A 27,820-nucleotide genomic window follows, 5' to 3' on the forward strand; every position below is an offset into this window, starting at 1 on the left:
ACTTTGTTGCGGTGTAAAAATAAGTTGCTTGCTGACAAACTTGAGACGTACCAAACTATTGCCGAGAGGGCGGCTGTGCGAATTGCTCGTTATAAATACAAAAATCGGCGTGGTCGGGTTTCGAAGCGAAAGGTGCGTCTGGTCGTGGCGAAAGCCGGACTGGATTGGAATCCTGATGAATGGGATGGTAATATCTGGAACTCGAGTGATTCTCCTTCCTCGGGTGAGGAGTCTGCCAAGCGCGAGTCCTCTCGCTCCGGCCGTGATTGTAGGTCTGCTTCTTGCGCCTCTGATGGTGCACCCCATGCTTGCGCTCGTCCTTCGAGTGGGGTCGATGCTTCTTACACTGATTGTTCCTCTCTGTGTACTGGTCGAGCTCCTTGTGATGCTCGTCCCGTGGTCTCAGTGCATCCGGTTTTTCGGCGGAAGTTGCAGCAGGCTCCCGGTGCTCCGAATGGTATTGCTTTAGACTCTTTGGAGGATTTTACTCAACAAGAAATTAGTGATATTTTGCAGCGATTTCGGCAGCGAGCTGGTGAGACCTTACTCACATGGATGGTGCGCCTTTATGAACTGGGCGCTGCTGGCATTATGTTGCATTCTGGCGATTGTTTGAAGTTTTGTTCCTTGAGTTCGGATTCTACTGTACAGGATCATTTTCGTAACTTTAATGTTGGTGGTCAAATTTCTTTGCTTCAATTGGCGACTGAGGGTTGTAATCAAAAATATCCTACTGAGTCTGACTGAGTATACTTTGCGCGATGCTGCACAACGTCTCAAAGAGGAGGTGATGAAAACCGCAATTTTTCTAAATACTGCTGACAGGTTGCTTGATGGTTTCTTGACATCTTCTGTGCGGAATCGTATTATTCGTTCTTCCCCTGTTGCTTATAAGCAGGTTATGATGACTTTATTGATTAATCAGACTGGTAACATGTTATCTGTGGTGCTGGAATCGGTACGCCAACTCGGTGAGTTGGGTGAGTGGTTTAAACCTGAACGGCAATCCCGGCCTGACACTCGTACTCCTGGTGACAATAAACTTACTAGACGTGATATGTTTTTTGGTCTTATGGCCGATGGTGTGCGGAAGGAGGACATTGATGGTGAGACTACTTCTCGTTTGTGGGAAATGTTTCGCAAACGTGGCTTGGATCGAAAGGAGGGTGCCCGGCGTGTTCGGACAACTGAGTGTGATCGTGGTTTTTCTGACGGTAGCGGTGATGACGACCGCCGTGGGCGCTCTGATCATCGTGATGATCGCCGTTATGTACGTGATTTGTCCCCCCGTCATGAGAGAGACAGGGAGAGAGAGGGGGAAAGAGAGAGGGGGAGAGATGATTATGTTAACAGCAGACGTAGAGATGATAGGGATCAATCCCCTGAGTTGAGAAGGAGAGAGGATCGACACAGATTGGCCGATCGAAACCCGCAGTACAATGCAGAGAACAGGAATCCATTTCGTAATGGAGATGGATATGAACAGGAGGTATCGATACCTGGGAAACGTGAGAATCTTTATCCTGATTTATCCTGGTACACAGAACGCAGTAAAGATGACTAGGAAATAGGTCAAGCTCCAGTACACAGATGGGCTCACAGAGATAATAGACCCTATGTAGATATTGATATTTATTGGAGACATCGTAATGTCCAAAGGGCCCGAGCATTGGTAGATACAGGAGCGGAGGCCACTCTTATTCATGGAAAATCAAAGAAGTTTAAAAGTCAGCCTTTTACAATTACCGGATTAGGTGGACAGGAAACTCCCGCAGTTCAAACTTTACTTGAAATGAGAATAGGTAGAATTCCTAGAAAAGAATACTCTGTATTAGTGGTACCACTCTTAGAATTCATAATTGGAATTGATATTTTGAAAGGAATTACTTTGCACTTAGATGATGGATGTTACCAATTTGGAACTAAACATTATATATCGTCCAGGCCTGTACGGGTTGGTCGTTTAAGAATGCCCCCCATAAAAGTTCCCCAGGCGACAAAAGTGGTTCGTCAGAAGCAGTATCGTATTCCAGGTGGTCATGAAGAGATTAGTACCACTATTCAGGAGTTGGTGGATGCAGGAGTTATAACCCCAGTTACTTCTGCTTGGAATAATCCTGTTTGGCCTGTACGTAAGAGTGATAATTCTTGGCGCATGACTGTTGATTATCGAGAATTGAATAGACACACACCCCCTTTGACTGTTGCAGTACCGGATGTTATTACCCTAATTGAAAGAATCCAAAAACATCCAGGTACATGGTATGCGTCCATTGATATTGCTAATGCTTTCTTTTCGATTCCGATTGCCCCTGAGTGTCAGGAACAATTCAGTTTTACGTGGAACGGGCGTCAGATGACGTTTAGAAGTCTTCCCCAGGGCTATGTGCATAGTCCTACGATATGTCACCGGCTGGTGGCAGAGCATTTGGCTGAGGTAACGGTTCATCCGCGAATTCAGATATGTCACTATATTGATGATATTTTGATCCAAGGTGAAACACAAGAGGAAGTTCAGACCCAATTGGACAGAGTCATTGAGTGCCTGCGTGAGAAAGGTTGGGAAATCAACCCGGATAAATTACAAGGTCCGTCCCAGGCTGTGAAATTTTTGGGAATTGGAGTTTGTGGCAGAAACAAGGCAAGAGTAGAGTACCGTTAGGTTTTTGGACCAAAAAGTTACCTGATGCTGGTGAGCGTTATACACCTTTTGAGAAACAGTTACTTGCATGTTATTGGGCTCTGGTGGATACCGAGCAATTGACTTTGGGACATGATATAGTTTTGCGACCTGAAATTCCTATCATGCAGTGGGTTATGAGTTCGCCGAAAACTCACCGAATTGGACACGCTCAAGAGGCGAGAGTGATTAAATGGAAATGGTATATACAAGACAGGGCACGTGTGGGACAAAAAGGAGTTGCATCTTTGCATGAGCAGGTGGCACGGGCGCCATCGACTGAGACTGAGAGTGAATGTTCCGTACCTTTAGTACAGGAGTCTCCTGTTAAGTGGGGTAGACCTTTTGATGATTTGTCGGCGGAGGATAGAAACCATGTCTGGTTTACGGATGGTTCAGCAAGGTTCATAGGGACGAAACGGCATTGGAAGGCAGTGTCCTATAATCCGATCACACAAAAATTGCTGAGTACAACTGGTGAGGGTAAGAGCAGTCAATTTGCTGAACTCTATGCTGTTTATCAAGTTCTGAAACAAGAGTTACCTGGCACCTGTCATATTTTCACCGATTCTTGGTCTACTGCCAATGGACTGGCAGTTTGGTTACCGACTTGGCATTCCCATAGTTGGAAAATCCATTCAAAAGAACTGTGGGGAAAAGAATTATGGCAGGAGATTTGGGAAATGCTCCCACAGAGTACTGTTACAATCTTCCATGTGGATGCTCATACCCCGATAGACTCTCTTGACAAATTCTTTCATAACATTGCAGATGAGAAATCTAAAATTGCTGAGGCAGTGGTGGACAGGCAAGATTCTGATATTGCGGGATTGGCGAAATGGGCCCACCAGAAAGCAGGACACTTTGGAGAGAAAGCCACTAGCAGGTGGGCTGCTGATCGAGGAATTTATATTCCCCTAGATTTAATTAAAAATGTTATTCTACATTGTCCCATTTGTCAGCATATCAGGCAGCGCAAAGTGCCCCAAATTGTTAAAGGTCATTTACATCGCGGGAAATTACCCGCTCAAATTTGGCAGATTGATTACATTGGTCCACTTCCTATGAGTAGGAATTGTCAATATGTTTGCACTATTGTTGATACATACAGTGGCCTGTTGGTGGCCCTTCCCTGTAAGCAAGCTACCCAATTGAATACTATTAAAACAGTGGAATTGATTATGATGTATTATGGTGCGCCATTCCAAATTCAATCTGATAATGCATCCCATTTTCGTGGAAGATTGGTACAGGAATTCTGTGTGGAAAACAATATTGAATGGGTGTTTCATATACCATATTATCCACAGGCCTCGGGTCTTGTGGAGAGGTTGAATGGCCTGCTGAAAGACCAATTACGTAAATTAACAGATGACAAGTATAAGAATTGGCGAGACTTTTTGCCTCAAGCGTTATTGATTTTGAATAACCGTCCTTTTCTAAATGCTGAATCCCCACTTATGCGTTTGTTTCCTCCGAATGTTGATGCTAAGCCCAATGAAATCAGAGAGACTGTGATGTACTGGGAAATTACTCTCGGAGCTTTGTCTCCATGTAGAGCGACCCCAGGGTCGGCAGGTTTAGACTTGCATGCCATGGATGACACCGTTATAAAAAGTAAGGATCGAGTCATCATTGAAACTGGTGTCGGTGTTCATATACCAACTGGAAATTTCGGATTAATCGCCCCTAGATCGGGGCTGGCTGTAAAAGGCATTCAGGTGCTTGGAGGAATAATTGATAGTGATTATCAGGGAGAGATTAAGGTGCTCCTGCTGAATAGCAGTGAGGTTGACTTACTGATACATCAAACTGACCGAGTGGCTCAATTGCTAATAATGCCTGTTTTCAGTGGTGAGATCACAAAAGGCACTGCCCCAACGTTGCTAACTGTACGAGGCCAGAAAGGTTTTGGCTCCACAGATAATCCTGGGGCCAGAGTTTGGGTGCAGTCGCCTAAGAATCCCCCTGAGCAAGCAGAAGTCATTGCAACCGGTCAAGACAACACCATTTTAGTTATGAGACCAGGGAAAGATAGCTGGGAAGCAGTCCCGGCTGACAAATGTTACTTACGAGAATGAATAATGCTTGTATTTGATTCTCTTTCAGATCATTCTTTGGACTGTTGCTGCAGGATGTGTCGGCGTTGGACTCCTTTTGGGCTGGTACAACGAAAGAGGAGGGATCCCATCAACCCGGGCTGAGTTGAGAACCCGAGTGTCGCGTTCCTTCGCTGCGTGGGATTCGTCGTCGAACTTTTGGATTACATTAGCCAAACAAGTAACTAAAGCCCCTCATTTCTGCTTGACACCGATGAGATCGGTGACGGATATTCTAGCGACTTGTTTAGTTGCTGTCCCTGCTTCATTGGAGACTTTGACTCATATTTTTAATATATCGAGTGCTCGCCCCAATGTTCTTCTGGGCGATTTTCCTGCCCATGAGTATTGCCCCTTGTGTACTGTACTGTCAGACCCGATACCCCCCATCCAGTCCCAAATAGTTACCTATAATATCACACAAGGTGATTTGTGTTTTTTCCTTACTTGTGATCCTAGTGCGATTTCTGAATGTATGCGTTTAAGATTGAAAGGTGCCACTTCATTCACCGCTCATGAACGAACTTTGTGCCTTCAAAGGACACCGAAAACATGTACTTCTGTTCGGAATAACATGACTTGCAAGAGTTTGGTAGTTACCCCCAGTCATTATCGCACGATGTTACTACCTGCCGGATGGCTTTTCTCATGTGGTAATACTTCCTGGCCATATATTCCCGCAAATATTTCTGGAGGCCCTTGTGCCATTACTAGACTGAGCTTGTTAATGTTCTCATCACATCCGAATGCCAACTCTCGTGTGATTCGAGATACAGTGAGGTTACAGGAGGATTGTGACTCATCTTTGCATTTATATTCCAAGTCTGAATACCTTAGCCTGGCTATTTCAATTGTTGGTGTTCCTGCTTTGGCAGTTTATAATGCCAAATCTATTGGGAAAATGGCCTGCTGGATGGTAAAATCCATCAATCATACTTCTACAGTCCTGTCTGACATGCTATTAGACGCCCAGGGTGAACGTAGGGCTATCTTGCAAAATCGAGCGGCCATGGATTATCTTTTGCTTAAACATGGACACGATTGTTCTGATTTTGAGGGTCTTTGTTGTTTTAACTTGTCGGATCATACAAAATCCATTCAAGCTCACATTGATAAACTACATGACTTGACGGAAGAAGTTAGAAAACACATTGACCAGGGCTGGTTTGACTGGATCTTTAATTGGTTACCTGATTTGCACATGATATTAGGAGGTATTCTGATTACTATCGGCATTTTGATTTCTATCTGTTGCTTTATTCAGTGTATTCCTTCACTACTTCAATTCTGCACACCTGGTACTAGACATAGATCAGTTAGTCTTGTTTCATATTATTCTTCCACAGATATTAGTTCTGTTTAATGAATGTATAATAGACTGAAGTCAAGGGTGAAATGTTCTGCTCGATTTTCCCGGCCTTCTTGTGAGGAAAAGATGATTAAATGTGACTTCAGTCTCTTACCATTCAAGTCTAAGGGTTAGAGTAGTGAATGGAGCCTATTTACTAGGCACTTCGACATGATCCTGTGCTCCTCCCCATAGATCAGGGCTTGCACACATAGCCTAGGGGATAGATTCGTTAGTATTAGGGATAACCTGTCCTGTAGTGAGGGTATTTCATGGAGCTGTGCTGAATTCAGGCCTGGTAGGCCTCAAACGGGAGAGACTCCATCTTTCTTTCTGCTCCGCCAGCTTGGGATGCTTCTAGGTCAAATGTAATGTTTTAGTTATGAGGTGTTATTCGCTTGGAGAGAACCGGTTCAGGCCGGCCCTTATCGAAGGATTGTATTTTTCTTCATGCCGAAGACACTACATCAGGCCGGCCGGCTGGGAACGTGTCCTTGGTACGGGGAGGTACAAGAATTTGGTGGGCGGCAGGTTACAGGCCGGAATTTTCCATGAGAAAACGCACCTCTATATTAGTGAAAGTCTGAGGCAGTTACATGTTCAGTCCGTAGGCGGCATCTAGCCGTTAGCAGTAAAGCTACTACTTATTCCAGGGAAGACAGACGCCATCTTGAAGGCGGAGAAGAACCGAGAGACAGATGCTCTCCTAGCAGAATAGCCGGAGAGGAGAGAGTAGCCGATAAGGAAGAGGTCCCAGTGACTCGGAGAAGGGTGATTCCAGGCGAGCCGAGGCACAGACGAGAAGGGAACCTAGATGACCACTGAGTGCAGGCTACATACTACTAAGGTGATGTCGACCCTTTCTTATTAGAGTGTACAACTTAATCTTTCACTTTTCTTTGCAGGTTATGTGTTATATTGTAATGTTATGTGATTACGTATGTAATGAGTAATAAAGTACCCAGTTTGTAGTGAACCAACATGTGCTGCGTGTTCTTGTATGAGAGGGTAGCCTATTCTTCTAGTCAGCTGCGGCTACATGAACAGATGTTAACCCTGATCAGGTAAGTGGTAACTGAATAAGGGAAAGAGGAGCCCCTCGAACCTAAGAACAGGCTATACTCGAACTGGCAATCCTTGTGTGATCTGATGAATAGTGAGATTGATTCCCTTTTTGTATGTTATGGTGATCATAGGATGAACTGTCGCATGAGACTGCCATCTAGGTAGAGAGGTCTGGATTCGTATAGGATCGCGAGGCCGCCACTTGTGATACTGTCGTATGGGCAGAGAGGTCTGGATCCGTATGGGATCGTGAGGCCGCCTATTGTGCTGAGACTGCCGTCTGGGTAGAGAGGTCTGGATTCGTATGGGATCGCGAGGCCGCCACTTGTGATACTGTCGTATGGGCAGAGAGGTCTGGATCCGTATGGGATCGCGAGGCCGCCGATTGTGCTGAGACTGCCGTCTGGGTAGAGAGGTCTGGATTCGTATGGGATCGCGAGGCCGCCACTTGTGATACTGTCGTATGGGCAGAGAGGTCTGGATCCGTATGGGATCGCGAGGCCGCCGATTGTGCTGAGACTGCCGTCTGGGTAGAGAGGTCTGGATCCGTGTGGGATCGCGAGGCCGCCACTTGTGATACTGTCGTATGGGCAGAGAGGTCTGGATCCGTATGGGATCGCGAGGCCGCCGATTGTGCTGAGACTGCCGTCTGGGTAGAGAGGTCTGGATTCGTATGGGATCGCGAGGCCGCCACTTGTGATACTGTCGTATGGGCAGAGAGGTCTGGATCCGTATGGGATCGCGAGGCCGCCGATTGTGCTGAGACTGCCGTCTGGGTAGAGAGGTCTGGATCCGTATGGGATCGCGAGGCCGCCACTTGTGATACTTTCGTATGGGCAGAGAGGTCTGGATCCGTATGGGATCGCGAGGCCGCCGATTGTGCTGAGACTGCCGTCTGGGTAGAGAGGTCTGGATCCGTATGGGATCGCGAGGCCGCCACTTGTGATACTGTCGTATGGGCAGAGAGGTCTGGATCCGTATGGGATCGCGAGGCCGCCGATTGTGCTGAGACTGCCGTCTGGGTAGAGAGGTCTGGATCCGTATGGGATCGCGAGGCCGCCACTTGTGATACTGTCGTATGGGCAGAGAGGTCTGGATCCGTATGGGATCGCGAGGCCGCCGATTGTGCTGAGACTGCCGTCTGGGTAGAGAGGTCTGGATCGGTATGGGATCGCGAGGCCGCCACTTGTGATACTGTCGTATGGGCAGAGAGGTCTGGATCCGTATGGGATCGCGAGGCCGCCGATTATAAGAGGTCTTGGTATGTGTAGTAGGAATTCCCTGTCCTTAGGTGGTAGATATATGTGGTTGCACTATTGTAAATAGGCCCTAGGGAAGGGGTAGCATTCTGTCTGGGTTAGTGAGGCTCTGATGAGCGGGTTCTATCTGATCCGAAAACCCAAGCAGAACAGCTCCTTACTATCAAGATGGGCTTTCTAGTGGCAATAACATCTACCCGGAGAGTTAGTGAGCTCCATGTCTTGTCATCTAAGCCTCTGTGCCTCAACATCTCCCCAGACATGCTGGTCCTTTGAACTAGAGATTCTTCCTACCGAGAGTGCTCACTCCCTTTTATGGAGACCAGTCCATCACCCTACCTACCTTTTACGCTCTACCTCCTCCCTCAAAGGAAGAGGAGCGACTCCACAGGCTAGACCCAAAAAGAGCATTGCAGTTCTACCTTGAATGCACAAAAGAGTTACGGGTGGATGAACAATTCTTCATGGGGTATTTCGGAGCTCGGGAAGGAGGTACCGAAATGAACATCTCCTGATGGATCTGTATCAAAAACTGTTATGCACTGACGAGAAGCAACCCCATGAGGGTCTGCTTGCTGATTCCACCAGACCCAAACCTGCGACCACTGCGTTAGCATGCAGAGTTCCGGTCTTTGACAGCAACGTGGGCATCTCTGCACACGTTTAACAAGCTCTCCTTCCTGGACAGTCAGGTCCATAGGGAAGGGCACATTGTCAGCTCAGTCCTGTAGGACTTTCTAGTGTGAAATCGTTCAGCAGATCTTCCTCCAGGTAGGTATTGCTTGAGTATCTATTCTGAGATAAGGAATCTGCGGCTAGAAGTCTCTATCAGGTGACCAAGTTACTTACCTTCGGTAACACCTTATATGGCAGAAGCTCTTTCTAGATGCAGATTCCTTACCGACCACCCATCCTCCCTGCTCTGCAAACTTAAGGCTTTTTCCCCGTTTAGGGTACGAGTGGTTAGTAGTCGTCGTGGCGCCATGCTTCTGGCGTGGAAAGTCGCAAAAAAAAAATTACACAAGTATGCTGGGGTGATGCCTATATAAGCACTGTACACACCACTTTTGGTGCGGTCGACGCCTCATGGAGACGAACAACGATACCTAACAGCGCAGGGGTACTGCTCACAAAACAAATTCCGGATCAATTCTGACAACTGGGGATAATATTAAAGTAAGGAATCTACATCTAGATAGAGTCTCTACCAGATAAGGCGCTACTGAATGTAAGCAACTTGACTTCAATGGCTTTGCTTGTGTTATCTTCGCCAACTGAAAAAGGTTGTATTAAAGAATATAGAATACAGAAATATTGTCCTACAATAATATTAATATTATGGCTGGAATATTGACTACTGCAATATTGTGAAGGGAAGTATGTATGGGTTAGTATAAATGTTCTATTCTTAACTCCCACCTATTTACCATAAATACATATGTATGTATGTATATATCTATATATCATCAAGGTACCTAGACGTGGAATTAAGAATAGTAAATGTTTTCTTCCCTATAGATTCTTCACATAATTGTGGTAGTGGATGTTCTAGCTGTGATATTTTTGTAGGACGATATTAAAAATATATTATTGTGATAAAATACCTCCGAAAGCCCTCCAGCACCAGCATGAATTGCGTTAGCAGATGGAACCTCATACCATTCAAAATGACTTTTTTGCAGAGCCCACCATATAAATTATGGTGGTCCTAGTCACCTACAAAGTTCCTCCTCATGAGAACTTCAGCTATTTGGAAGTAAACTATAAAAATGGTGAGCATGCAGATGCTGTGCATGGGCCACACTAGCCTAATGGAAGCTGGAGACCTGGTGCTAAATGATGCCATAAGTTATTATTGCCTTATAGCCTGCTGCTGTGTGCCATTGCAGTTGTTAATGGCCCTGAACCCAAATTATATAATGATTGAGAGGGACTTTAACATGCAGTATAACCTGAGGCAGAAGGGCAATAAGGCTAATATAACATTCCACTCGCTGTGGATAGAATGTTCTAAATTAAAAACATAGAGAAACAGAAAGACAAACATTGGAATGTTAGAGCAGAAGGCCTACACCAGCCAATATTGGCGCTGAGCCACTTCATTGTATTCCACGAAACTCCCAACATTCAAATGATTATTTTGTGAGTTCCTGGAAGGCCAATAAACACTTTTAAGTATTAAATGTGACCAAAATTCCCTTTTGACCTTGTAGATATTTGCCCTAGTGAATCAGAATATTTAGTGACTGATTGTCAATCTTTGTTTGTGGTCTTAAACTGTTTGTCTTGTGTGGGTTTACAGTCAGCAAACACTACCTCCTACAACTTGCCTAATGATAATGTGAAGAGAGAACTCAGCAATATATTTCACCGGGAATGCAAGACAACTACACACAACACTGATCTGATGTGGAAGAACACAAATCAAGAACGAAGAATGGATCTGACTCACTAGCCATGATGAGCGATTTTACCTTATCCCATATGGCGCTAAAGATGCACCCTTCATCTCATGGAACTAAGCAAGGATTGATCAGACACACACATTGAACAGAAAACCTTGATATCCTGAAGCTCCACCAGCTTTACTCACGCCTGGACCGGAGTCACTCCTCTGGGCGGTATGAGGTTGACAGTGAGGGGATATGAGCAAGGAAATGGCAGATATACTGAATGTCTTCTAACCGCTCCTCCCTCTTCGATACGGTCTTGAATTAGGTTGCTGTAGATGGTGTGCGTAATATTCACCTGAGAAGGACATATTAAATCATATGGACATACATTTGAGATTTCCTCATGATGTATACCTATGAGAAATAGTAAGTACGCTCTTATTCAAATTCAAAATTGACTACTGCAAAAGAACTTAGATATTCATTTGTTTGTAAACATAACAGGACTTGATGGACATCAGAGTTACCCACATACTCAGAAGTGCCCTGCACTGCTCTTTATCCGCGGGATGACTGACCAACACTCAACTGAGTCAGTCTTTTTTGCTGTAGTGTCAGATAATCATCTCTGCCGCAGTGGCAGTCTATCTGTATTCATATCTCTTCTGAGAGTATTGTCCTTTGTATGCTAGAAGGTTTCCTGAGCAGTGTGGTCCTCTGAATGCTAGAAGAGTTGCCGAGAGATGTGCTAGCAGACATCCTGAGAAGTGTGGTCCTCTGAATACCAGAAATGTTCCTGAGAAGTGTGGTCCTCTGAATGCTAGAAGGGCCCCCTAGAAGTGTGGTCTTCTGTATGCTGGAAGAGGTCTTCGGAAGTGTGGTCCTCTGTATGCTAGAATAGTTCCCGAGAAGTGTGGTCCTCTGTATGCTAGAAGAGTTCCTGAGAAGTGTGGTTCTCTGAATGCTAGAAGAGTTTCTGAGGCGTGTGGTCCTCTGAATGCTAGAAGACCTCCTGAGAAGTGTGGTCCTCTGAATGTTAGAAGTGTTCCTGAGAAGTGTGGTCCTCTGAAAGCTAGAAGGGTTCATGATAAGTGTAGTCCTCTGAATGCTAGAAGAGTTCTTGAGTAGTGTGGTCCTCTGAATGCTAGAAGACTTCCTGAGAAGTGTGATCCTCTGAATGCTAGAAGTGTTCCTGAGAAGTGTGGTCCTCTGAAGCCTAGAAGAGTTCTAGAGTAGTGTGGTCCTCTGAATGCTAAAAGAGTTCCTGAGAAGTGTGGTCCTTTGTATGCTAGAAGAGTTTCTGAGAAGTGTGATCCTCTGAATACTAAAAGAGTTCCTGAGAAAGGTGGTCCTCTGTATACTAGAAGAATTCCTGATAAGTATGGTCCTCTGAATGCTAGAAGAGTTCCTGAGAAAGATGGTCCTCTGTATACTAGAAGAATTCCTGATAAGTATGGTCCTCTGAATGCTAGCAGAGTTCCTGAGAATTATGATCCTCTGAATGCTAGAAGAGTTCCTGAGAAGTGTGGTCCTCTGAGTGCTAGAAGAGTTCCTGGGAAAGTGTGAGTAGACTGACCAATCCCTGAACTAGTTGTAGAAAAGGAAGGAGTCACAGCTCAGTGCTGAAGTGAACAGTGATGCTATGTGGTGTGTTTTGAGTGGGGTGGCTCAGAGCTGGACTGAGGAACCAAAAGCAGCCTTGGGAAAGATGGTCAAATCAACTTGCACTCTTCGTCTCCTTGTGCTGTCGCTCTCTTTCCATTCATTCTCTTTCTTCCTTCTCTCCTCTCTTCTCCCTCCCTGATCGAGCTATCTCTACATTTCTCCTCCCTCCCTTCCTTTGTGTCTCTTGAATTTTTGCCCTGCCTGGAACAATTAACCTGCCGGAGCAGGTAGAAGTTAGAAAGTCCAAAGGAGCGGCTCTGGGCTTTCAAACCCTGACTCCCAGGGCTGCATTTCACAGAGGAAATGCCTGTGGAATAAAACGCCTGCCAAACCCTAGGGAGGCTCCATAACTGTGATTCCTAGGCATGCCCCTAGTTGGTGAGATCTGTGTGCATAGGTGGTCGAGGTGTAAGGATTCTATCAGTGTAGTTTCCAGATCTGTACCAATTTGTGCACACCAGGAGCATTTGTTTAAAGCGTATGGTCACAGATTGGAATTCCTCCTAGTCTAGTCAGCCTTTCATCATTCAGAGATCAATAAGGTACATTTTTTACTCTGGATTAAACATCTATTATCCAGTGCCAAGAAGCAGTTCAGCATTTAATGAGCGCTTTATAAAATAGATGGTTATGTTACTGCTAAAAGAGCTCATTTGCAGGGCTTCTGAATAAGGCAGCTGCCCTTGGAGAGGTAGGTGGACAATGGAAGTAACTTAGGGGCATATTAACAAGGCGGCGATATGAAATTATCGCCGCTTTTGCTTCCGTTTTCGGGCGAAAAGTGGCGATAATTTCATCGCCTTATCAGCAAAGACACGCTATCGTGTGTCTTGCTGACTTAGCGCCCGTTTGCAGCACGCCTCCGATTGCATCGCTAATGAGATGCAAAGGAGGCGTGCCTGACAAGACTCCCTTGGGAAAATATCGTGAAGGCAGCTTCGCGATATTAACAATGGAGGGTAGCGATTTTTAAAATCGCGTTAAGTATGCCTTAACGCAGGAATTTAACATCTGTTAAATTCCTGACTAAGGCATACTTAACATGTGGGTGGATTTTGTGGCTAAGACCACCGGCTCTTTCATCTAGGATATCACCGTTTTCCACCATGGAAAACGGCGACATCCCAACTATCTCTGGAATTTTTATCGCCTCGGCGATGCGCGTTGTTAATAACGCGCAAACCGGGCGATAAATTCCAGAGATAGCCGGCGATAAATATGCAAGCCCTAAGCGCGCTTTGCGATATTTATCGCCGGCCCTTGTTAATATGCCCCTTAGTTATTCCCTTGGAGTGTAATACTATAAGGGCCCCTTAAATACTAGCAGGCCAAAACCGAGCCCATCGGGATAATGTGTAAAGAAGACACCCAGGAACAGGAGCAAAAGAATTCACACTTATTCAATAAACTGGATCAAGAAGCAACGATTAGTAATCACCCAATTGGATGTCCTCGCACTGTCTGTTGCTAGCTTACCTCCACTTCTGTCCCACAGGCTCGCCTGACAATATCAAAAACGAAGAGAAGCCGGTCATGGAAGAGAGTCCCAGTGCAGCGCTTATCCTCCAGGTGTAGTGAGTTGAGCTGGATTGCATCTGTGAATAGCAGGCATCGTGAGAGGGACACTTGGCTATGTCTGCCTGTGCAGGAGAGGACCATGTCTGAAAAAGAGGTAAGGTCAGAGTTTACAAGGAGTCCATATTAAGAATGGGTAGAAAGGCCATCACATAGTCACAGTAAGACAACCTACACTGCATAGGCCAGGAAGAAAAGTGAACATTGTGGTTTACACAATTTTCACAAACATTGGAAATTATATTTAGTGCAAGACTGCAAGTACTGAATGACTTCGTAAGAGTGCGGCTACTCACCAACTCTACTCGTTCAGTGCATTTGGCCATATTGTCATGGTTCTGTGTTTCCACAGTAACATCAACTACTATGAAAATGTTCTCAACTGAGATTATCTCGCATGAATAATTTATAAGCACTTAGTATCTATCAAAATAGCGGCTTAACAATCTCCTAACAAAAAGTCTTCTCCTCCAGGGGATCCTTATTAATACAAAAACAACAATTGATGGACAGAATGCAGAACAATGTCGTACATTCACTGCAGTACAGAGATCTGGGCCTAAATCCATTGTTTTTTTGCTCACCATGCCATTCCAGTTTGGACCCAACCATATGCAAATCAGTCTTGACCCTGCGCCCAATGAGTACAGTCCAGCCCGAGTCCCAGAAGGCAGCGGGACTTTCTATTCAGAAGCCCATTGGAGGGCAACTATTTTCAAATAAAGTTTGCAGCTGTTCAATCTGCAGAGTGTCTTGCCTATGATTAAGGACATTTTCCGAAACGCGTCAGGCATACTCGCCGGTCGAGGTGCTGGTGGCGCCCATGGAGGATCACGACCCCCAGAGTGCACCCTCGTCTGCTGAGCAGTTGTGGTTTGATGTTAATACGCGCCGGCTTCGGGCGCGGAGGGTCGCACCACCCATAGATGGAAAGGGGGCAGGATGCGAGATGAATGTCATCGTCGCTGTTACAGGGAGGTCGAACCATGGATTGTGGACGCCACTAACGCCCCGCAGCCCACGAAGGGCTGATGTGATGGATTCATACCGCCCATTGGGGTAAAGAGACTGGCTGCAATACTACGAGTCCCAGAAGGCAGCGGGACTTTCTATTCAGAAGCCCATTGGCGGGCAACTATTTTCAAATAAAGTTTGCAGCTGTTCAATCTGCAGAGTGTCTTGCCTATGATTAAGGACATTTTCCGAAACGCGTCAGGCATACTCGCCGGTCGAGGTGCTGGTGGCGCCCATGGAGGATCACGACCCCCAGAGTGCACCCTCGTCTGCTGAGCAGTTGTGGTTTGATGTTAATACGCGCCGGCTTCGGGCGCGGAGGGTCGCACCACCCATAGATGGAAAGGGGGCAGGATGCGAGATGAATGTCATCGTCGCTGTTACAGGGAGGTCGAACCATGGATTGTGGACGCCACTAACGCCCCGCAGCCCACGAAGGGCTGATGTGATGGATTCATACCGCCCATTGGGGTAAAGAGACTGGCTGCAATACTACGAGTCCCAGAAGGCAGCGGGACTTTCTATTCAGAAGCCCATTGGCGGGCAACTATTTTCAAATAAAGTTTGCAGCTGTTCAATCTGCAGAGTGTCTTGCCTATGATTAAGGACATTTTCCGAAACGCGTCAGGCATACTCGCCGGTCGAGGTGCTGGTGGCGCCCATGGAGGATCACGACCCCCAGAGTGCACCCTCGTCTGCTGAGCAGTTGTGGTTTGATGTTAATACGCGCCGGCTTCGGGCGCGGAGGGTCGCACCACCCATAGATGGAAAGGGGGCAGGATGCGAGATGAATGTCATCGTCGCTGTTACAGGGAGGTCGAACCATGGATTGTGGACGCCACTAACGCCCCGCAGCCCACGAAGGGCTGATGTGATGGATTCATACCGCCCATTGGGGTAAAGAGACTGGCTGCAATACTACGAGTCCCAGAAGGCCGCGGGACTTTCTATTCAGAAGCCCATTGGCGGGCAACTATTTTCAAATAAAGTTTGCAGCTGTTCAATCTGCAGAGTGTCTTGCCTATGATTAAGGACATTTTCCGAAACGCGTCAGGCATACTCGCCGGTCGAGGTGCTGGTGCACGGTGCGCGCACCCTAACGTGCGCGAGCGTAATTCTGATTGGTGGTTACATGTCAGTCAACGTTCGGTCGAAATCAGGAAGTGTCGGCCGCCATTTTGTTTGTTTTGAGTGCGAGAGTGAAAAAGGAAGGTGGCGAACGTGAAAAGGGGGCAGGGTAGAGAGTTCCTGACCCCTAGCCTTTGTCAGGGGGTCCCTGAAGGACCCCGAAGGCAGAAAAAAACATTTTAATTTTTTTTAAAAAAATCGCGGGGTGCATGCACGGTGCGTGCACCGTGCGCGCACGGTGAAAAACCATAACAAAAATAAAATAAATTTTTCAGATGTAGTTTATTGTAAAATAAATAAATAAAAAATATAATAATAAATACATAACTTAGCATTTAAAAAAACGTACAAATTCACTGAAAAAAACATAGGTTTCACACACGTTATAGTTAGGAATTAGCATTAAAAAAACCTTGCAAATTCACTTAAAAAACCATAGGTTTCACACATGTTATAGTTAGGTGGACATTTCACTCGTAAAAAACCAATGAAATTCCCCCGTTATAGTTAGTTGAGATAACTATAACTCGCACGACCGCCACTCTATCACAAGGATGATGTCATCAGTGATGTCATGAGTGATGCCACTGACCATGTCATGAGTGATGTAATATGTGACGTCATGAGCAGAGGATTGCAGGCGCGCGAGTTATAGTTATCTCAACTAACTATAACGGGGGAATTTCATTGTTTTTTTACGAGTGAAATGTCCACCTAACTATAACATGTGTGAAACCTATGGTTTTTTAAGTGAATATATATATGTATATACCTATTATGAATTATGTATGTTCTTTTATACAATGTTTACTCATGTAAATTATTTTATCTCATTGTTTGCATTTTCTCTTTTATTGTGATCAAATGATTAATACAATAAAGTATTTTAAACTCTAATAAGGAAATTAGAGATGGTCTCTTACATCAATTGCAGGCTCCTGTGCATTATTGGACCATATTATGTGAAGTACCCCTTATGAATTTCTTACGTTGCATGTTTACTTTGCGGCAATTAGCTTGAAAACGTTGTTTTCTTCAAAGTGCAGCTAACAATGCGTGGACTTTAGATTTAGAATGTTTAGGCTTTGTTTATCTTTTTTAATAAATTGATAATAAAACAATAGGCAATGGTGAGGGTCACTGAATTTAGGCAATTCTATGGCTCAGAGTTTACCAATCATTTTGTGTAATAAAAGCATCAAAACATGTAATATGCTCCAGACTGGCCATGTTTGTAGCAGGGCTAGACTAGAGGCCAAACCCTGTGGACAACCCCTGCTGCGCACGGCCAACACAGTGGGGGGAGGCCGTTGGCTGTCTGTAATGGCTTGGTGCAGGCCTCCTAGCCAGGCCCTGCGGCCACCTGTCTGCTGTGCCTTTGGCCAAGCACAGCGAGTGGTTCTCCATCTGAGGGGCGTTAGATGCAGTCCAAGTTTGTGTTCTACTGATGGATTTTATGCAATCACATCTATTGTGACAAGGTGGCAATCTTTATTCCATGGGATGTTTTGGTCTTGCCACAATAGATCTGAGGCCAAGAATACGTCCATAAATTTAGCTGTCTTTTTACATAGGGAGCTCTAGCAGACACAAGAGGTCTACATGAGGAATTCTTTCTGTTCTAATGTATTTTTGGTGTAAAGTTTATTACTTGCATGATAGGGGTCGATTCAGTTACATATTGGAATTTCTCTTCATTTAATAATCATGTTTTTCTAATTTTAGGTAATTGTTTTTCTTTAATCTTCTCAACAGGATTTTTTTTCAGGTTTTTAATTGTAAGTTTTGTCCATCAGATGTTGGAGGACTGCTCTTGATTAGTGCTCTTGATAAGATTATGATATTAGCACCAGGTTTTACCTTTAACTTGTTATCTTTAGGAAGACTGGTTATGAAAGAAAATTAAATTTAATTTATTAAGCGGAAGAATCACCCCGAATGGTGTGTTGTTCTTTTTTCCCCTGGTTATCATTTCCTCAGTTAGATGATCTTTGTCATTTTTCAATGTTCTTCATTACTAGTTCCGAGAATACATCCATTTTGTTTTCAGCTGGTAAGCTGGGGCAGAATAGTGATTTATTTTTCAGGTCACTCTGACCTCCTGTTTGGGGTATTTGCAGTGGATACAAAAATACTCCGAGGTATATTTACTAGGAAATGGTGCAAAGCGGTGCTGCGAGCTATTGTGCAGTGCTGCGGTGCGACATTCAATAAAGAATATGGTGCACCCCTGTGTTTTCCCTTGCGCTGGTGCTAAAAATAGCTTCTTTGCACCAGTGCAGACACCCATGCGCCATTTTGTAAGGGTATCTGCATTGCAGGAATTAATGTTTATGTGTAGTGACAGAGCACGATTTTTGTAAGTAAAATCTGCTCAATGGAATCCACTCTATTGCATGCCTTTTTAGGTCTCGGCTGAGCTAGCGCTTTAGCACTGCTCTGGCGAGAGTTTTAGTAAGCGGGTTTTGGAAGGGCTAACTAGTGGCTTTTTTCAGGCCTCCAGCTACAGTGCATGTGCGCCGGGCGCGCGCACCATTTGTCAGCCTGCGTGATCACTTTTGCGGCCGCTTTGATGTTCTCAGTGAGCCGGGAGGCCACTGAGAACATCAAAGCGGCCGCGAAAGTGCACACCATTTGCCAGCCTTTTCCGGTGTTTGAACTGCAGTTTTAATTATGCTCAGTGTCCTGCCTTTCCCCTTTACTGCTGGCTTGGGCAGCAGGCATTGTGTCGTTAGATCTAAACAGTGGTAAGGTATTACAGTTGAGCGGCTACATCATTTCTTTACTGTAGGTGACCAGAGAAGTCACAAGTGTCTAAAAAAGTCAGAGATTTGCAACTACATAGTATAATGATGGAAATAAGATCTTATGACCTGCCTGATATACAGGAGATGGGGCGAATGACTAGGGACGTGCGGAAAAACATAATTCGTAATACGCTAATGACAAAGCAGTGGAATTTAGATCTTCTACAAGCTGGGAAATATAACCATACAGTTTTAGTAATTGATACTTATACCTTACAGGCTCAAGAATACTTCGGATGGAATTTGTTCAGTTACATAAAATGGAAATACTTAAGGTTTAGACAATTCTGTATTCCGAATGGGGAGGTTGAACGGTCTTGGAACTAGGCCCTTAAAGGTATACAAATATGTCAGCTTTGTGAAATCAATAAAGAAACTCTTGAACATTCAATTTGCATCTGCCCAAAGCTGTTGCCCATACAGGGGATATATTTACGCCCCTTGTTTAATAATGCTAAAATAAGAACAACTGCAGAGGCTGTACGCTATTGTTTCAGGCTCAAAGAGGACAGTGCAATTATAAGGACGGATCAGTTTTTAGAACATGCCTATAAAACATTAATTGCTTAGACAGCTTTTAATTTATGGATATATATATATATATATATATATACATATGTATATATATATACATATGTATATATTACCTACTGGCGGTCGCCAGTAGGTAGTTATAGTTAGGACCGTGTTTCCATAGGAAATCCGCAACATTCTATTTTGAATAACTTTGGCGCCGATTGACGAATCCTGGCGAAATTTTCAAAATAGGTGGGGCGCTCCGCTCCGCTCCGCTCTGCTCCTATCCTGAAAGTCTTGGAGGGATTCGTCAAGCGGGGGCTGAGAAAAAGGGGGGGTCCCAAAACGTGTTTTCTCCATGCATTTTTCCATAGGACCTTTAGTCCAAGCTACAGCCCGAGCGGCTGAACAGAATTACTTGAAATTTGGCAGAGAGGTAGTCCTCAGGTCAGGGATGTGCCTTTTGTAGGTCTGGTGTAAATGTGTTCAGTATTTGCTGAGAAAATAGCATTTAAATCAATATATATATCTATAAGCGCGCTCCGAGCGCGTACGGTAAGCTTACCATACGCGCACGGTGCTGTGCGCGAGCCTAATTCTGATTGGTGGTTACATGACTGTAAACATTCGAATCGGTCGAAATCAGGAAGTGTCGGCCGCCATTTTGTGTGTCTCACACTGATAAACAAAGGTGGAGAACGTGAAAAGGGGGCAACGAAGAGAGTTGCAGACCCCCTAGCGTTTGTCAGGGGGTCCAAGAAGGTCACAAAAGTATGAAAAATACATATACATTTTTTTTTTAAATCGCGGGGTGCGCGTACGGTAAGCTTACCGTACGCGTACGGCAGAAAAAAATAAATAAAAAAAATAGAAGTAAAAAAAAAAATTAAGTGTTTAGATATTAGGGGGCTCTAAAAAGAGCCGTTGTGTTTATGAAGTGTTTTTTTGTGGTACTTACAAGTAAGTACCAATGCAGAGTCTAAAGTTCAAGAGGAAGACTCTGTTGCCTTCATCAGTGAAATGTACACCGTCTCCTCTATAAATGCCTTGCATGTTGTAACGCAAGTTGTTGTGGTATATAGAACCCATACCATAGTCTCTGAGGAAAGCAGAAATCGATTTGTTGACGTGCTTTCTTGCTTTGTCAATCTGCGGACAAAATTGGTTGGACCAGTTCCACTTTTGCCTTTGGCATATGTTAGAATATACAAAGGCAGATTGAGGAAAAAGCGACATCAATTGCACAAAGGTGTCCTTAATAAGCATTTCCAGACCTACCTCAGTTAAAGTGCTTAGGTCATTTCCACCACAGTGCACAATAATAAGGTTAGGCTGTGGGAGATGTTGAAAGGTTTTCACCAAAGGCAATAATTGGTGCCACTTTAACCCTCTCTGACCAATCCATTTAATGTCTACATTTGGCAAAGCAAGGTCTCTCACCATACCTCTTTTTTCTGCATACTTTTCACTCCAGAAGACATAGATGTGACCTACAATCCACACTGTGAACATCTTTCAAGGAGATCTGGATGCGCTCAGGAGGTGTCTTTCAGTAGAATGGCAATATGAAATGAAAGACAGTTGTAAAATGGAGGCATACATATTTTTTTAAATAAAAAGAACTCATTGGCTGATTCAAATCATTTTACAGTAAAAACTAGGCTGTATGTGTACATTTTTAGAAGCATGTTTTGTATTGGTTCAGAAAATTGTGTTCCCACAGAAGATTAATTTGGATTTGCTGTTAGGTTTGACAGGTGAAGCACTCTTGCTCTTTGGATTTGAAACATTGTGTGCTGAACTTCTGGCCTCTCTGCTCACAGCAGTGTTCCATGAGCTGTTGCTATGGTAGCAGGCAGAAGTCAAGTTGGGGGAAGGGTACATTTGGAAAAGGGTTGAAGTTTTCAACCAATAGAAATGTGTGATTTAATTTGAAAAAATGTGGGAAGCACTGAGATTTGTAATTAACATGTATATGTGTGAAAAAAGAGAGGGAAACATTGCCATTTACTGGTTCTGGAGAGAGGAGAGAGGTGTAGAGCTCTGATATTCTGACTCTGATAGTCTGCTGTTTGAGTGCCACATTTCTTTCTCAACTAAGTCATTTTAAAGGTGAGATATGAGTTTGAGAGAGGATGTATGTGGTGATTTTTTATATAAATATTAGAAATGCGATTCTTCTTTAAAAGTTATGTTTTACATTTTGTGGTTTGGGAGATATTTAACTGTCTTGAACTAGTTAAATATTATGGAGTGTGTTTTTACCATAAGTTAAGGTGTACTGGTATCACTGAGGAATACTGTTTTGTGCCTAGAATCAACCCATGAGTCTGTGTGCACACAGGAATTGTTGTTAGAGATTTTAATAGTGATGGTCCGGTTCTGTAAGAATGGCGTTTGTAGGAAAGGGGCAGCTTTCTTTTTGTAAATATGATGGTTTCCATTCAGCATAAATCAGTAACACACAAATGGGAGGTAAATGGTAACACATTTGAAATTGATATCGCAGATTTTGCTTCTAATCATGCAATTGCTGAGCTTGATCATACATATACAAAACTGCAATTAAACCTTGCCACACATGTACTTTTACATACATTACTACAATGTTTAAGCTGTTATGGATGCATGCATGCATATGTCTCTTGCAACTGAAAATACACAGTCTGCATAAGCAGACTCTTAGCACACACCCAGCTGTTTATCCTGTAGAATCATGCTTAGTATTCACAAGTGAGTGGTGTTTCAGGTAGCAGTGAGTAACGCAAATACATTCAACATCACTAAGGCTGATTTCTTTTGCTGGGGTGTAGTCAGTCACCAAGGTCACACATGTTCATGGTCTCAAAAAGCTGTTTGCACATGTGCTCTTTTCTGTTTCTGAAAACTGTAATGAAAATGTATCAGACTGTTAGAGTACTTATCACTTGCAGAAAAAAACAGTAGTAAGTGTGCTTTGAAATTGGCAAGCAAATTTCGTTTTCAGCCTAGAATCACACAATGAATCTGTGAGCACACAGGAATTGTTGTCAGAGATGTATTTCGTGTCACTCTGGTTCTTTTTGGATGTATCCATGCATATGTCTCTTGTAACTGAAAATACACAGTCTGCAGAAGCAGACTCTTAGCACACACCCAGCTGTTTATCCTGTACTATCATTCTTAGTATTCACAAGTGAGTGGTGTTTCAGGTAGCAGTGAGTAACGTAAATACATTCAACATCACTAAGGCTGATTTCTTTTGCTGGGGTGTAGTCAGTCACCAAGGTCACACATGTTCATGGTCTCAAAAAGCTGTTTGCATATGTGCTCTTTTCTGTTTCTGAAAACTGTAATGAAAATGTATCAGACTGTTAGAGTACTTATCACTTGCAGAAAAAAACAGTAGTAAGTGTGCTTTGAAATTGGCCAGCAAATTTCGTTTTCAGCCTAGAATCACACAATGAATCTGTGAGCACACAGGAATTGTTGTCAGAGATGTATTTCGTGTCACTCTGGTTCTTTTTGGATGTATCCATGCATATGTCTCTTGTAACTGAAAATACACAGTCTGCAGAAGCAGACTCTTAGCACACACCCAGCTGTTTATCCTGTAGAATCATGCTTAGTATTCACAAGTGAGTGGTGTTTCAGGTAGGAGTGAGTAACGCAAATACATTCAACATCACTAAGGCTGATTTCTTTTGCTGGGGTGTAGTCAGTCACCAAGGTCACACATGTTCTTGGTCTCAAAAAGCTGTTTGCACATGTGCTCTTTTCTGTTTCTGAAAACTGTAATGAAAATGTATCAGACTGTTAGAGTACTTAACACTTGCAGAAAAAAACAGTAGTAAGTGTGCTTTGAAATTGGCAAGCAAATTTCGTTTTCTGCCTAGAATCACACCATGAGTCTGTGAGCACACAGGAATTGTTCTCAGAGATCTATTTCGTGTCACTCTGGTTCATTTAGAATTGCATTCGTATGAAAGGGGAAGCTTGTTTTCTGGAAATGTGATGGTTAGCATTCAGCCCAAAACAGTATCTCAAATAAGAGGCAAATGCTAACATATTTGAAATCAACATGGTAGATTTTTCTTCCACTCGTGCAATGGGTCATGTAGTTGCTACATGCTAAATACTCATATTAACCCTTACCACACATGTAGTCTTACGTACATGTTTACAGTGTTTATGCAGTTATGTAAGGGTCCATTCAAGTCTCTCTTGCACCTGACAGTAGACAGTCTCCAGAACCACACTCTTAGCAGAGAGCTAGCTGTTTTTCCTGTACACTCATGCTTACTAATCAGCACTGTGTGGTGTTTTAGGTAGGAGTGAGGAACGCTAATGCATTGAACATCACCAAGGCTCATTACCTTTGCTGGAGTGTAGTCAGTCAGCCAGGTTACACATGTACATGCTCTGAAAAAGCTGTTTGGACATGTGCTCTTTTCTGCCTCTCTAAACTATAAGGAAAATGTGTCAGACTGTTAGAGTAATTAACAGTTGCAAAAAAAACATTAGTAAGTGTGCTTTTGAATTGCAAATCAAATATCGTGTTCTGCCTAGAATCACACCTGTCTGTGTGCACACAGGAATTGTTCTTAGAGATTTAATTTGTGTTGGTTTTATTGTGTTTTTCACTTGTAGGAAAGGGGTAGTTAGTATTCTAAGATTAGAAAAGCTCATAAAAAATATAGTAATATATTTAAATTACAAAAAGGTATTTTTTTTTAGTTTCTTTCAGGTATTGCTGCAGAGCAGTGAAGGAAATATAAGATGCCTATAAATCAAGAGAGCGAAAAGAACAGAAAAAACATGTATATTTGAAGACAACTGGAGGACCCAAGTTAGTTGAAGATGCTCATGTTGGAAAAAAGAAAAAGTCTTCTGGTAAGCAGACAAAGGAATTCTTTAAAAATATATTCAAAAAAAGGAAAAATTTAAAAAATGTCCCCATTGGAAAATCTGTTTCAAGTAGAAAACAACAGGACAAAAGTGAGAATTTACTAAATGCTAATGTACAAGCAGAAGCAATAAAAATTGACTTAAAAAGAAAAACAGCATTTAAAGAGATCCGTAGGAAAATGTTTCAGAGAAGAGTGATGTCCAATTTGCTAATGGATGTGAAAAAATATAAGAAAAAAGCAAAATTTTACAAGAGAAAAAAAGATATTGAAGCCATTGTAGCTAAGGCTTTAGAATTAAAAAGAAAACTATTCATTTTAATTTTGAACAGAAAAAATAGTCAATGTAATGAAGTCACAAAGCAAAACGAAAAGAGTAGTGAAAAGAAATAACTTTTGTAAAGTGTTTTTAGGAGAATGGATGCATAGTTCAAGTACTGAACCATTTTTTAATGAAGAGAGTTATCTTCAAAGTAATAGTTTGCAGCATGCAGTTGACACCACTGGACGAGCTTATGAAGTAAAAGATGGTTGTATAATGGAAAAGAAGAAAATGGTTCCAAGAAATGAGGAAGAAGTGATTGCAGATGAGGTTATGGGGAGACGTCCTAAAGCCCCAGTGTATACTTGGAATTGTAGTAGTATTTGTACTTTGCGACAGGAATCTATTGATAAATTACGTGAGTTTTTAAGAGAATATAGTAAAAAGAGTGTTAAACAGAAGATTAAGGTGCTTCAAGGACTAGATCCATGCAGAGTGAGAGAGAATACTGGTTTGCAAGGACACTCTCTGGCTTGTCTATCTAGAAAAGTTTGTCAAAGTGTTTTTCACCATTTTAGGATGCTGGCAGTTCATCATACTGAAATTAGAAAATTTGTGAGAAGATTGTATTTTGCTTAAAGTCCAGCACTAAATTTAAATGAGTTGAATAGGGCTCTGTTCCGTGGAACTGTATCAGATGTTGAGAAGGTTACTGATGAAATTCAGTTAAGTTACTTTGGTCCGGAACAAGAAAGTGCAGGGAATGACACAGTTATTGAGGAAAATGTGGAAGAGAATGTAGAACCCTCCGTAAATAAGAAATTTGAAGATCAAATAACAAAATTTGCTATCATCTCTAATGAAAGACCAAATATTACTTGTATTTGTTGCCGGAGAAGCCATTATAAAATCCAAACAAGGAATGTTGATCTCTACAAAAAAAGTGAAGAAGAAGATAATTATAAGTGGAAGGATTTTGCAACATATATATTTCTTGAAAATTGTTTTGATTTGGGTGAAGATCATCGTATTTGTAAATACTGTTACAACAAGTTAGAAGAAAATAAAATGCCAGCTAGAGCTGTACATAATAATTTAGAATTGGTTGAAGTTCCTGCAGAACTTTCTGATTTAAAGACGTATGAGTCTATACTCATTCAATGTGTTCATCCATTCCAGACCATAGTACGTATGGAGCCAAAAACAGGCAAATTACCTCCTTCAGATTTACAGAGAGGATTAAAAGGAAGAGTTGTCTATTTGCCGTTGGATTTGAAAAAAAATATGGAAACTATTGATACAGATACTTTGGAAACTGAACCATTAGTTATTCTGGTTAATGGTGTACCTACAAAGAGTAAGAAAATTTGGCAGGAGCTGGTAGATGTACGGAAAGTACAAAGAGCAAATTTATATTTGAAAAGGAATAATAAATGGTATGAATCAATTTATATAGATGAAGATGAAGAAGATTTAGTAGGAGACACAGACACACCAACTGGGCAAATTGAAAAAGTGGACAAGTCAAAAGAAGAAGAAATTTATGAACATTTCAGCATACATCCTCTTCATTCAAAAGAAGTTATGGCAAACACTATTGATCTATTTCAGATGAAAAAAGCCAAAGGAACTCCCGTAAGTGTATGGGAGGAGAGTTTGGAAGCTCGTTGTTTTCCCCAGCTGTTTCCTACAGGAGAAGGTGGACGATACGATGAACGTCCAGTCCAGATTCCTGCTTCTGAGTATCAGACTACAAGATTATATGCAGAAGATCCCAGATTTCGTCAAAGTATTCCTTATTTGTTCCACCTGTTATTTGAAAGTGACTTGTCTGTACTATCTTATGCAGTAAATCACATTTTAAAAAGTGGAGTACATCTACATAATGTGTCACCTAAGGATTTTATGAACAAAGTGCAGCAGCGAGATGATCATTTGGAATCACAATTGATCAATCTGATGGCTTGTCAGCGTGGGACAAATGAATATTGGTACCGACGCCATGGAGAATTGAAATGCATCTTACGGAATTTAGGAACTCCTACATGGTTCCTTACCCTAAGCTGTGCAGAGTACGCTTGGGATGATCTTCTGGATTTTCTTCGAGAGGCAAATTCAAACATTAAAAACATCGAATACAAGACAGCAGGAGAACTGTGCTCATTGGATCCGGTTAATGTTTGCAGATATTTCAATCATAGATTTGAGGCTATGATGTCCTTCATCTGCAATAAAAAAAAATCCACCTCTTGGAGAAGTTGTGGATTTCTTTTGGAGAAAAGAGTACCAAGCAAGAGGTGCTCCTCATATTCATATGCTGTTGTGGATCAAGGATGCCCCAAAATTTGGAACAGATGCTGATGAAGCAGTTTTATCTTTCATCGAAGAATATGCAACATGTGCTATACCTAAAAGCACAGAAGAGAAAAAGTTAAAAGACCAAGTTTTACGTTTCCAAAGTCATCAGTGTGGAAAATACTGTTGGCGGAAGTACAAGAGTAAAGATAAATTCTACACAAAATGTCGATTTGGATTTCCACGACCTGTTCTTTCAAAAGGAAGAGTAAACAGTTTTATGTCAGCTGTGCGACATACTATTACAAGAAAATCGCCTAAGAATACCTACAACCTAAGAAGAAAAGAAGAGTCAAAATATATAAATGACTACAACCCAGTCATTTTATCCATGTGGAATGCTAACATGGATATTCAGTATGTGGCAGACAATTCTATTGCTGTTGCTCGGTATGTCATATCATACATTACTAAATCTGAGAAAACGGAATTGAAGGAAATGTGGGAAGAGATTTCTCACGAGAAAACTGTCAGTAAGAAACTATACAGTTTCAGTTTAAAGATGTTATCACATCGAGAAATTGGATCCTACGAATGCTCAGATAGGTTATCATCTGCAAGTCTGTACTCGAAATCCAGAAGAATAATTTGGGTAAGTTTAGGCCTTGCAGCAATGCGAAATCGGGTACTGAAATCTGTTGCAGAAATTGAATATTTGGCCGAGAACGACCCGGAAAGTACAGATATTTTGAAAACAAACATGTTGGACACGTATTACCCAAAAATAAGTTGTCATCTTGAGAACATGTGTCTCTATGAAGTGCTGCA

General features: G+C 42.8%; 1 protein-coding gene across 1 annotated transcript in view; it reads right to left on the reverse strand.

The window, feature by feature from the left end:
- The window catches only part of LOC146809179 (alpha-tectorin-like), a 934,770-nt gene that overhangs the window by 129,814 nt on the left and 777,136 nt on the right, over positions 1-27,820 (reverse strand). The window contains exons 16-17 of the mRNA XM_085614840.1: positions 13,986-14,170; positions 11,045-11,199 (exon numbers count right to left, since the gene is read on the reverse strand). Coding sequence (XP_085470966.1) covers positions 11,045-11,199; positions 13,986-14,170 — 340 coding nt within the window. The remainder of the gene's footprint in view (positions 1-11,044; positions 11,200-13,985; positions 14,171-27,820) is intronic.

The sequence above is a fragment of the Triturus cristatus genome, chromosome 7, assembly GCF_964204655.1.
Source record: "Triturus cristatus chromosome 7, aTriCri1.1, whole genome shotgun sequence".
In the NCBI taxonomy this organism is placed as follows: Eukaryota; Metazoa; Chordata; class Amphibia; order Caudata; family Salamandridae; genus Triturus; species Triturus cristatus.